Source organism: Cupressus sempervirens, chromosome 11 (genome assembly GCF_028749045.1).
Source record: "Cupressus sempervirens isolate cs-2001-9-10 chromosome 11, ASM2874904v1, whole genome shotgun sequence".
NCBI lineage: Eukaryota > Viridiplantae > Streptophyta > Pinopsida > Cupressales > Cupressaceae > Cupressus > Cupressus sempervirens.
In genome coordinates, this window is record NC_143128.1 from 792,641,639 (window position 1) to 792,653,697 (window position 12,059).

The 12,059-nt window shown below is 34.4% G+C and overlaps 1 protein-coding gene across 1 annotated transcript; it reads left to right on the forward strand.

The window, feature by feature from the left end:
- The first annotated feature begins 7,179 nt into the window (after positions 1-7,179).
- On the forward strand, positions 7,180-11,838 carry LOC149531978 (ABC transporter G family member 11-like). The gene is made up of 11 exons (XM_089808715.1): positions 7,180-7,570; positions 7,706-7,785; positions 7,939-8,228; positions 8,877-9,048; positions 9,374-9,496; positions 9,583-9,711; positions 9,867-10,061; positions 10,182-10,268; positions 10,497-10,769; positions 10,893-11,000; positions 11,281-11,838. Exons 1-11 carry the CDS (start codon positions 7,180-7,182, stop codon positions 11,611-11,613), a joined length of 2,181 nt encoding a protein of 726 aa, XP_089664841.1. The 3' UTR covers positions 11,614-11,838.
- Positions 11,839-12,059: the final 221 nt, after the last annotated feature.

Here is a 12,059-nt window from a genome sequence, read left to right on the forward strand (position 1 = left end):
ATTAGATCATACAATTCTTAAACTTTGTAGGTTACTATCAAAAAAACTTTGTACAAATATAATCATGAAACATAACAGATCTAATAACACATTTGACTCAATTATTTTACATGGAAATCCAATTTGGGAAAACCACCATTAATATGCTACTAATTTTCACTCTTCTGAAGTGATGTCGTGTTAAAGGCCAACCCTATTAAATGTTACAATACATACTGTTAAATGTGACTTGGTTAGAGAATTTCAATCGCGTTGTTAGGAGCAAGCCTTGTTAGAGGACTTTAGATCATTCACCTAGAATGTCACTCGATTAAAGGATTTACAAATGATCGTTAGGTAAACCTTAATCCAAAGGATTTACCTTAGACTAACACACTAATTAGAAAGTAATAGTAAGGCTTGATTTGATAGAAAATTACAACTCACTTGTAGATTATAGATCTCTATTTCAGTTGTCCATTCTATTTGGCTTTCACACACTTTAGATTCGATAGCTTGTTCACCCTTTAAGCATTCATAATCTTAAGCCGTCTTGCTTTACATGCCAATAGCAGACTCTTCTGTTCGGCCACTGAATGAAGCAAATACCCTAGACTCCTTAGGTTCTCGCACATGAAAACCTTTTCTTTGAACCATCTCTCACTATAAATAAAGATTTAAGATCTTTTTCCATTCAACCTCAATCATTTATTTTGGGGTTAGGTAGGATTAGGTAGGATACAATGAATCTACCCACTTTTCTATTTGGTTCTTCTAGAAACTTCTTCCTCAATATTCCTTTTAAATTTTCCTCAAAATGGTTTACCTTGAATTTTGTGCCACTAGCTCATCATAGTTATCTTCCACATGCTTCACACAATTCAAGAATATAAAATAGTCAGCTTAGATTTGTCAAATTTATGATTTAATGTGAATACTGACACTCGACATCAATATGCTATCACTCGGCTTCCATACTATTCTTCCACTCATCTTCAACTAGATAACTCGACAAACATTAAAGTTTACTAGTGCTTGACATGAACTGAAATTTACTTGGCTTACACTAAGTTCACTCAGAATATACTGAATTTTCACTTTGCTCGGCTCTAACTGATTTTTTGCTCGGCTTGCACTAACTCTTCTTAGTACCTATTATCCACTCGATCAAACTTGGTAGACTCAATTCTTCTTACTTGTTCTTCTGGACTTAATCATTGTATCCATCCTTTGTAGCCTTAAGTAGATAAAAAATACACTATATCATCATTGTCTTAACTAATCTTTGTACTCCTATTTCATACCATTACTCAATCTTTCTTCTAGGTGCTCTTGTTATCTCATTTGATCAAAACCTCTTCATCAATCAAAAAAATGATAGTACTCAAATCAACTAAATAGTTATCTTATCAACAAGTAGTAGGTTTGACATCAGTGTCAAAACAATTATTGAAGCACATTCTCATACTTGTATCAATATTTTCTCAACAGTTCATGTCAAACAAGTATATGAATATAGTCTTTTTTTTTGCTCTGATTCCAAAATATGGTATAGATAACATGTTTAGCTAGTGCAGAAAAAATGAAATATTGATTTTTGATGTATATTTTCTTTGTTATAAGTACCCAAAGTCAAACTTATTAGAAATCAATAATTTTATTCTCCTATCAAAAATCCCATATCAAATCTATACATTTTTGAAAAAAAATTGCATTTTCTTGAAGATGACTCTCTCCTCTAGTGCTAATATAAATTTTGATTTTTTTGATATGATTTACTATACTTTTCCCCTTTTTAAGATAGCATCTTGTCAAATGTTAAAATATTTACTTGCAATATTTTGAAATTATAACATGTACTATAAATTAATCAAAACACTATGAAATTTATATGGTGTTGATCTTGACTAAAAGATCTATAAAAGGGTATTTTTAGTTTTCGAAGAAAATTGAGTTTTGTGAGATTTAACCCAAATAGGTTTAGATGTCCTAAAAGGTGACATAGATCTATCCTTTTAACCATTAAAATTAGATTTTGAAAATTTCAAGTCATGGACCTCTTTACAAGAGAGCCTATTTAAATAGTAAAGATACATGGACTTCTCCATGTACATAATCCACCCAACTTACTATCTAATGTCTGAATAGAGTCTATAATGCCTTGCATAATGTCTACAAGATGAAGTAACTGAGCAGGGGAACGATGATCATGTCTAATAGTGTCAATGTCACACATGAGGCCATTAATATTTCACCTCATTCTCTCTCTCAACTCCTCAATACATGGTGGAGGAGGTGTAGCTTGTCATGGAGATGGGGGTGGGGATGGAGGGTGTGGAGGTGGAGGGGGTAAGGGTAGGTCTTGACCTAAGAGGTCATCTACATTATTATCATCCATCAATATAACTTGTGCACGTGCGCAAACGCACACATACAACATAAAAATTTACAATTACCATTTAATTAAAAAAAATCTAATTTACATAAATCTAATTACATTTTAAAACCATCTAAACATCTGATAAATTTCATACATCTAATCATCCATCATCTTTAACTACAAATATATCAAAAAGGGGAAAATAGGGATTAAGGTTAGGGAATGGCTTATTATTACTTGGTTATGGCTTAGATTCATAAAATTGTGGTTACAGTTATAATTGTGGTTTGACTTAGGATTAAGGTTCGGGTTTGGATTAGGATTCAAATTATTATTAGATTAGGTTCAAGATTAGGCTATGGATTAGACTTGTGGTTCAAAACAAGGTTTAGGGTAATTTATTATGTGAGATAGATAAGGGTTAGGGCTAGGATTATAGTTTAGTAATAGGGATATGGTTTAGGATTATGATTGAGATTAGAGTTTGGCATTATGGTTAGGAGTATGAATTAATATTTAAGGATCAAGGGGTTCTGGTTGAGGTTTAAAATTTGTAAGTTAGGGCATGGACATAGATCTTGATTAGGATTAGTGTTAGGGTACATGGATATATGTTTACATAATGGTTAAGGCTTGTATTAGGTTTAAGATTTAGGGTTAAGGTTATAATTATTGATTAACATTTACATTTAGGATTTAGTATTTATGATAGGGTTAGGAATAGGGCTTGAACTTTAACTTATTATAGTTAGGCATAGGGTTTAGGGTTAGTTTTAGGATTAGGGAAACGGTTTGGGTTTATATCATGGTTATGATTAGGGTTAGGGGTATTATTACCATAAATTATGGTTGGATTTAAAATTATGAAAAAGGTTAGGAGTAAGGTTAGGGTTCTAGTTATGCATTTGTTAGGGTTTCAATTAGGATCCATATTAGGGTTAGGGTTACTATGGATCTAGTTAGGGTTGGATTATAGTTTGGCTTCAAACTAGGATAGAGTTAAAATATCTAGTTCAATTAATTATATGGTTGAAGATCAATTAGTGTTAGACCTAAGGATAGAATAGGGTTAGGGTTCAAGTAAAGGGGAATAGTCAGAGTTAGGGTTGAAGTGAATTATTATTTATGGTTTGGTTATGGATAGAGTTTGATTATGAAATGAAGGTTAATTTATACCTAGGATTTGTATTAGAGTAGAATTAGGACTAGAATAAGGGTAATGATTTAATATATTAGGGTTAGCATTACATTTAATATACATACATAAGTATGTGTATGTACAAATCTTAAATTTTGCAAATCATTTCACATTAGGGGCATGAAACTCATATATGTATTTAGAAGTATCTTAAATTTAATAATATAATTCAGGAATAGGGTTAACTTTCTTGGATTTTATATATGATAGGGTCAATTACGCTAAAAATTAGGGTTTCATTTCTATTTGGTTTAAAGTGTAAAGTGTAGGGTTTAAATAAATCCTGACCCTAAAGTTTGGTATTTTTCAATATAAAGGTTTTTTGTAAGTTGTGTTTCTTGGTTAGGGGGAAAGTTTAATTTGGCCTTCTATTAGATTAGGATTTGGTTAAGGGTTATAATTACATTTATTTTAGGATTATGATTCAATTTTGTCTAATAAGTCTCTATTTTTAAATTATTTGTACATAAAAATTTACAATTACTATAAATAATTTAGATAAATCTAAAAAATAAATAAAAATACATATTTAAACAATCTAAATATCCAATGGATCTAATCAGCCATCACTTTAACTATAGTTATGTGACACATAAACTAAATACATCTTAATAGCTAAAACATAAATTTAAATGAACATCTAAATATCTAAAAAGAGAGGAGAGAGGAAAAAGGGAGGAGAGAGAAAGGGGGAAGAGAGAAAGATAGGAGAGAGAAAGAGAGGAGAGAGGAAGAGAGAATAGAGGAAGGGAGGAGAGAGAAAGAGAAAGTAAAGAAAGAGGAAGAGAGGAGAGAGAAAGAGGAAGGGAGGGGAGAGGAAGGGAGGAGAGAGAAAGAGGTAATGTCATTCTTATTGCAAATTTTTACATTGATGATTTTCTATACATCGGTGGTAGCTCTACAATGAAAGATAAATTCAATCATTTTATGATGAAAGAATGTGAGATGTCCAATTTAGGCCTTATGCAATATTTTTTTAGGCATGAAGGTTTATGAAGGTAAGGATACAATTTTCTTGTGTCAATGCAAATATGTCAAAGATATGTTGAAAAAGTTTGATATGGTTAATTGGAAACCACTCTCAACACTCTAATTTTTCATGGAGTTGTGTCATTTAGAGATGATGGCAATGAAAAAAAAGACAAGGTTGCTTATAGGAGTGTGGTTGAAAGTTTGATATTTTTCACTCACTCTAGGCTTGATATTGCATATGTAGTTTCTCTTGTTTTAAGATATATGAAAAAACCTTCTAAGTCACATATAAGATGCCAGAAGAATTTTGAGGTACATGAGATGAACTTAACATTTTGGCATTCATTGCTATAGTTCTAAGGAATTTAATCTACTTGGTTTTAGTGATTTTGATTGGGGAAGTAGTGTGGATGGTCAAATATCCACTTTTCATCATCATCTTAACTTTGGTTTAGGATTGATATCTTGGAGTTCAAAGAAGCAAAGTATAGTTTCTCTTTCTTCCACAGAGGCCAAATATGTTGGAGTAACTTTTGTAGGTACTCATGTGTTGTGGCTAAGGAAGGTTCTTGAGGAAATAGGTGAAAAACAACTTCAACATACTGTGATCTTTTGTAATAATATGAGCACTGTATAGTTGATCTAAAACCCTTTTGCATCATAGTAGAGCTAAGCACTTTGATTTGACATATCATTTTATCAAAGATTTGGTCCAACAGACAAAGGTAGAATTTTGATTTATTAGGACTACTAATCAACTTGCTGATATTTTTACTATGGCTATTTCTAAGAACTAATTTTTGATGCTTCAAGGTCTTCTTGTGAGTCCTCTCCACATTAAGGGGGAGTATGTTGGAAAGTAATGTCTAGGAATATGTTTTTAATGGTAGTTTCTAAGCTAACTAGATAACTCTCCACAGTTTCTAAGTTATATTTAGAAATGTGTTTTAGAAAGTTAGTTTTGATGGAAATATTGTAGCCTTGATTTAGTTTATTTCTCTTTAAATCTTGTAGTATCTCTTTAGTTTTTGGAGGCAACAAGTTCTCTATATATACTCATGTAATTTCTTATTTCAACTTGGTGTGTTAAGAGCTATTTTGAAGCTGCTCTCGTTTAGAATAATAGAAATTGAGTTGAATATCAAACCTAGTTTGTAGAACTATTTTTTGTTGTTATTGTGTTTATTATAGTTTTGTTATTTGTTATTTGTAATTATTTTTAGGACCATTTTTCAATTATTTTCATTTAAAAACCTAGTAGAAGAGAAACAGTTGCACCTAAAACAAGAAGATAAGAAGCCCAAACAACATCATCATCTCCCTCTCCATCTCCCTCTCCTTCACCATCTAGTGTTGAAAATCCTAGTAAAGCTCTTCATTTATTCCTTCAAGCAAATTATGTTGAATGCAATACACTTTTTTTTTTTGGTCGAAACATTATATTTATATTAATAATAACTAGTTCAAAAAAACTCCCGGAGAAAAGAACAAAACTTTGATCATTGCTTTATAAAAAAAAGGAATGCAGAAGAAGAAATATTACATCTAGAAAGAGTATCTAAGAAAGAACACAATTTTATATATTATCTTTCACAATACACAATTATATATATATATATTTTCTCCACCCTTTTTATATATGTTTCTAGATGCAATGTCATTTAAGATTAATATTTTTGGTAGAGTCCTCCTAATTACACTGAAAACAACATTTAATTGATGTATATTTTTGTTGACAATATATTGTATAAAGAATTTGTTTCAGTCAAACAAATTTATACATACAAAATATTATTTAATACTATCCACGTAACTATAGTACCTCCTTTAAATCCAGGTGCTAATATTATAATCATGAAAATTTAAATCCCCCTTTTTAACTCGGGTTTCTGTTTGCTCGCTACAGCTGATATTTTTACTTATTTTCCCAACCAAGATTTTCCAACAAAGACACCGAAACACTGCTCCAGTTGTGAAAGAAACGAGAACGGAGAACATCCACTGCGGCGAGAAGTAAAAGCATTGCATCGGTAAACTGTCAAGCACACTTTTTGACATTCTTTTGTAGGAAGCGAGGATTAAAAGATGGTCAAAACCCTGCGAAACTAATCCAAAGTCAGCGTTTAGACGATAAGCACCTGCCACAGTCACGATGACAATAAAAGCTCCATAAATGAGTGCTGAGAGTAGCCTGCGCCATCTATTTGTCATTTCTACATACGCAATGAAGGTGGTGGGGCGGAGGAGACAATCAAGGCAATCTGGGCCGTCCATTGCATCGAAGGGAGCGAAGGTTGCATGCTGCCAGACCTGTCCACCTGCTCAACCTCGTAATGGCAGATAAAAACCCTTTGAATTTATTTGCATCACTCCTCTCATAAATGGCACGCTTATCACTGTCACCCATCATAAATCTCTCTTATCTTTCTTTCCCTCCGGGTCAACTCCTGTGGACAGCCAGAGGGAGAGCATTATTACTATTAATCATAGTTTCCAGACTCTCCTCCTCCTCCTTCCTATTAATCATTACTATAATAATAATAATAGACCTCTCTCTCTCCTCCTCCTTCCTATATAACACTATAATCTCTTCTCCTCCACCTTCCTATATAAGACTATAATTAGAAAGATATTTGTGAGAAGAAGAAGAATGGGTGAATACGCGTTATCTGCAAGGAGGCGCTCTTTTACGCCAAGGACCGGGCTGGACGTGGCGCCCTCGTTCTCTGACTACGCGGGGCAGAGCAATCATTCAGCGGGCGCTGAAGAAGAGATTGAAAGAGAGATGGGCGTGGACAATATGTCCGGGGGCTTAAGTCCCCTCAGCCAGGCTCTCTGGAAGAACTCTACCGATACGTCTCAGATAAGCGACGTTTCAGCGTGGCTTACATGGAAGGATCTGAGCGTGACTGTTACCAATGGAAAGGGAGAACAGCAGAGAGTTTTGCAGGGCTTGACGGGATATGCTCAGCCTGGCTATATCATGGCCATCATGGGACCCTCTGGCTCCGGCAAGTCTACCCTTCTCGACACTTTGGCTGGTAAGGGATGTTTTTCATTGTACAGTTTGTTTCTTGATGGACTTTTTTTTTTTCGGTTTTTTGTTTATTTGAAAAAATGGCTTCTCTATGGGTTTATTGATGATATAACTTTTTTGTGGTGTTTTAAACGTTCAGGGAGACTTTCCAAGAATTGTGTTCAGACAGGAGAAGTTCTTGTCAATGGCCGACGGCGTAGACTTTCGTACGGAACTGTGGTAAGCGTGAGATCCTCTATTTTATGAATTGGTATGGCCGGTCTTTTCATATTTTGATCTGGGTGTGGGTTTTCCTTAAATATTAACATGTTATTATGTTTCGAACCAAATCTATTATCAAGAAGAAGTAAGAAGAGATAAAATTATGTGCAGGCTTATGTGACGCAAGAGGATACTCTGATAGGCACGTTGACAGTACGAGAATCGATACACTATTCTGCTCATCTGAGGCTTCCAGACAAAATGCCCCGAGAAGAGAAGATGGCGATAGTTGAAAGTACAATCATGGAAATGGGTCTGCAAGACTGCGCAGACACTCGGATAGGAAACTGGCACAAGAGAGGCTTAAGCGGAGGAGAAAAGAGGCGCGTCAGCATTGCTCTGGAGTTATTGATGCGCCCTCGCTTGCTCTTCCTTGACGAGCCGACAAGCGGCCTTGACAGGTTTTCCTTTTGTACACATTAGGTTTTCATATGTAGATGTGATTTTGACTATGTTTTTATAAGATTTCTACAATTCATATCAATCAAATCAAGTTCAGTTACGTATAATCTTTTAATATCAATATTTTTGTGATCTTGATATGCTCTCCTCTCCATCCTGATGATGAATAATATATTCTTCACGACCATCATATTCTCTCCTTAAGCTCTTTTCCATTGATCCATCATATTTTCTTAGTATGCTCTCTTCCATACTGATGATGAATCATATTTTTTCCTTATGCTCTCTTCCATACTGACGGTGACTCATATTTTCTCCTTATGCTCTCTTCCATTCTGATGATAGATCATAGAATGTGATCCTAAACATTAATAATACAAAATTATACACCATCCAACCTCAGAGAATTACATAACATTGTCTTCTTCTTTCTCATCGAAATTTCAAATCATGTTTTCTTATTCATCATCATATGTTTTATCCAGATCTCTATTGGTGAATCATAGAGTAATTTAAAATGCTAATAAGAAAAATGCTCAAGTCACAGGTTTTTCTTTCTTGTTTGATCTGTGTCATTTCATAAATCTGTTTTTCAATTTTACCGGGCTTTGTATGTTTGAAGTGAAATGGTAATGGTGTATTGGCAGTGCTTCTGCATTCTTCGTGACACAGACAGTGAGAAACCTGGCCCGAGATGGGCGAACTGTAATTGCTTCCATTCATCAACCTAGTAGTGAAGTGTTTGCTCTCTTTGATTATTTGTGCCTTTTGTCCGGAGGACAGACTGTGTATTTTGGAGAAGCAAGCTCTGCCCACGAGGTATCAGCTACCACCATCCATGTCATTTGTAATGTCCATTCAAGATGTTTTTTAAGGATTACTTTTAAATGGATCAAATTGGTGATACTGGACACCCTTTCAAAAATTTGTACAATTATATTAATAATCAGATCTTTTAAATGGAGTAGATGGTAGTGTGGGTATTAATACAGTTTATCAAGCTGGGTATATGCCATGACCATTCGAAATTGCATTTGCAGCAACAAATTGAAGCTCATCTGTATATTCTCTTTGCGAACTATCAATGCATGATATAAATTTATGTACATCATATTAATTGAGCTAGATTTAGTGATATGAGCAGTTCTTTGATCAAGCTGGTTTCCCCTGCCCTCCAAGAAGAAACCCTTCAGATCATTTCATTCGTTGCATAAATTCAGATTTTGACAGGGTGAAAGCCACCCTCCAGGGATCCTATAGGCTTAGGGTAAGGAAATTGTTTTCTGTGCTTCACAAGTTATTGCTTACTGAAACAAAACTAGTCAGAACTGATGATATTTTAAGATGATGCAGGACACTGAAATGAATGATCCAGTAGACAGGATGAGCACAACTCAAGCAGTACGAATACTGATGGAACACTACAGGTGTTCTGAATACGCAATAGTCACTGCTGCTAGGGTTCATGGGATCTCCCAAATTGTAAGTCAATTCTATGTACCATCTATGTGTAGCAAAACGAATTAAACATAGGATGAGAAAATAAGTCCTTTGAGGAGTGCTAAAGTTTATGGAGCTATATTCTATGCCTTTAGTTTTCAAAACAAATCACTATTTTTCTTTTTCATGTAATGCAGAAAGGAACAGTATTGGAATCCAACGGAAGTCAAGCAAGTTTCTTCATGCAATGCTTCACATTGACAAAAAGATCATTTGTTAATATGACCAGAGATGTGGGATACTACTGGTTGAGAGTTTTGATATACACCTTCGTCACTCTCTGTATTGGAACAATATATTATAACGTTGGAACAGGCTACGACGCCATCTTGGTAGGGCATACATTGTTATTAATTCATCTCATCTCCAATGAAGAAGAAGAAAAAAACATTGGCTGGTAATTCTTATCTTACATGTGAGAAAATATGGCTGTATTGTATGTGGTGTTGCAGGCAAGAGGCTCTTGTGCTTCCTATGTCTCTGGATTTATGACATTCATGTCTATTGGAGGGTTTCCTTCGTTCGTTGAAGACATGAAGGTAAGAGCTTTGTGGTTTATCTTTTACAAATCAAATAGACTAAATAAATTGAATCGTGTGTTCTGAGTCTAATGTAAAACAGGACACATTTTATCTTTAAGAAATGGTACATAGGAAGCTTAGGTACAAGAATCTATTTCGTTGACGGTTTTTTCCAATTGGGTTTTACGGTAAAATGACCCAAAGAATCGATGGTTTGAATGTGTTATTTGCAATCCCAATCCACAGGTTTTCCAGCGTGAGAGACTGAATGGACATTATGGAGTGTCTTCCTTTGTAATTGCAAATACATTGTCTTCAATGCCATTTTTGGCACTAGTTGCGGGAATCTCTGGATCAATTTCATATTTCATGGTGAAATTGCACCCTGGGTTTAGTCACTATGCATATTTTGTACTCGATCTCTTCATTTGCATGGGTGTTGTTGAGAGTTTGATGATGACCATAGCAGCATTGGTGCCCAATTTCCTCATGGGAATCATAACTGGAGCTGGAATCCTAGTATGTTCCTATTGCTATATAGATCTTTAGATTAAAAATAGAAATGGAAGCAAACGAAGAGCTTAATAGAATCATAGGTAGTTTAAGATCAATGTTATTCAGATCTGAATTGTGCATGTGCAGGGAATATACATGCTAGTTGCTGGATTCTTCCGTTTTCTGGATGATCTTCCCAAACCAGTTTGGCGCTATCCAATGTCATATATCAGTTTCAATTCTTGGGCATTGCAGGTTAACCCTAAACCAACCTTGGTTTTTTTTTCACCTTTTTCTCTCAATGCTGCAATAAAAAAAAGGGTTCCTCTATCATTGTATCCTTAGCCCAATGAAGTTGTTATTGTAACTCAATAGAAAACAAATCAAATAGACCACGAAACCTAAAGATTATGGACAATAATGCTTGACCCAAATACCTGGAAGTAATCTATTGAACTGATAGTGAAGCTAGAAGGGAGTTGATGGTTATTCATCAATGTTGTGCTCAGACAACTGATATAAAGTCTCTTTGCAGGGCCAGTACAAGAATGACATGATGGGAATGGAGTTTGATTCTCAAATTCCAGGTATGCCAAAAATCAGTGGAGAATATATCCTTCACAATATTTTTGAAATTAACACAAGCCGTTCCAAATGGTGGGACTTGGCCATTATATTCTCAATGATATTTATCTACCGATTCATCTTCTTCCTAGTCATTAAATATAATGAAAAGGTGGCCCCTTCTTTGCGAGCATTTTATTTTAAGCACAAAATGAAGATTGGAGGAGGAAAAAAGATGTCATTGAACACAATCAGACCTGCAACGCCTACAACAGCTTCTCCACAAGTATCCTGTCCATCTTGAAGGCTCTATTCAATTATCAATGACATTTTTTGTGTGAACACATCGAGTTTGTCTACCAACTGGTTGCATAGAAATTGGAACATTATATCTGAGGCTGCTGTAAGTGCTCATATGGTTGCAGTATATAGGGACACTACAATCTACCTCTTCTTTTGAAGAGTATAACTTAAATTAAGGGAGTTGTTTGCAATGAAAACCACTTTATGATACGAAGAGTGCATTTTGTTAGAAGTTTGAATCATATTGTATACGATCTATTTTTCTGATATTTGTTTAGCACATGGTTTCATAATCTAATACTTACCTTAGAGATAGAGAAATAAGTTCTCCAAATTGTTTTGTTTTTTTCTTTAAAAGAAAAAGCTTTTCCTTGCTTATGCTAATTAGAATGGCAATAATACGTAGCTGTTTAGGTTTGATATTATATGATTTTCTTTCCATCAGTA

What these genes read in the sequence shown, in the direction of transcription:
- LOC149531978 (XM_089808715.1), top strand. Translation starts at nt 7,180, where the DNA reads ATGGGTGAATACGCGTTATCTGCAAGGAGGCGCTCTTTTACGCCAAGG. An exon ending in AAGCAAGCTCTGCCCACGAG is followed by an intron (nt 9,049 to 9,373) that starts GTATCAGCTACC and finishes TGATATGAGCAG; the next exon opens with TTCTTTGATCAAGCTGGTTT. An exon ending in CGTTCGTTGAAGACATGAAG is followed by an intron (nt 10,269 to 10,496) that starts GTAAGAGCTTTG and finishes CCCAATCCACAG; the next exon opens with GTTTTCCAGCGTGAGAGACT.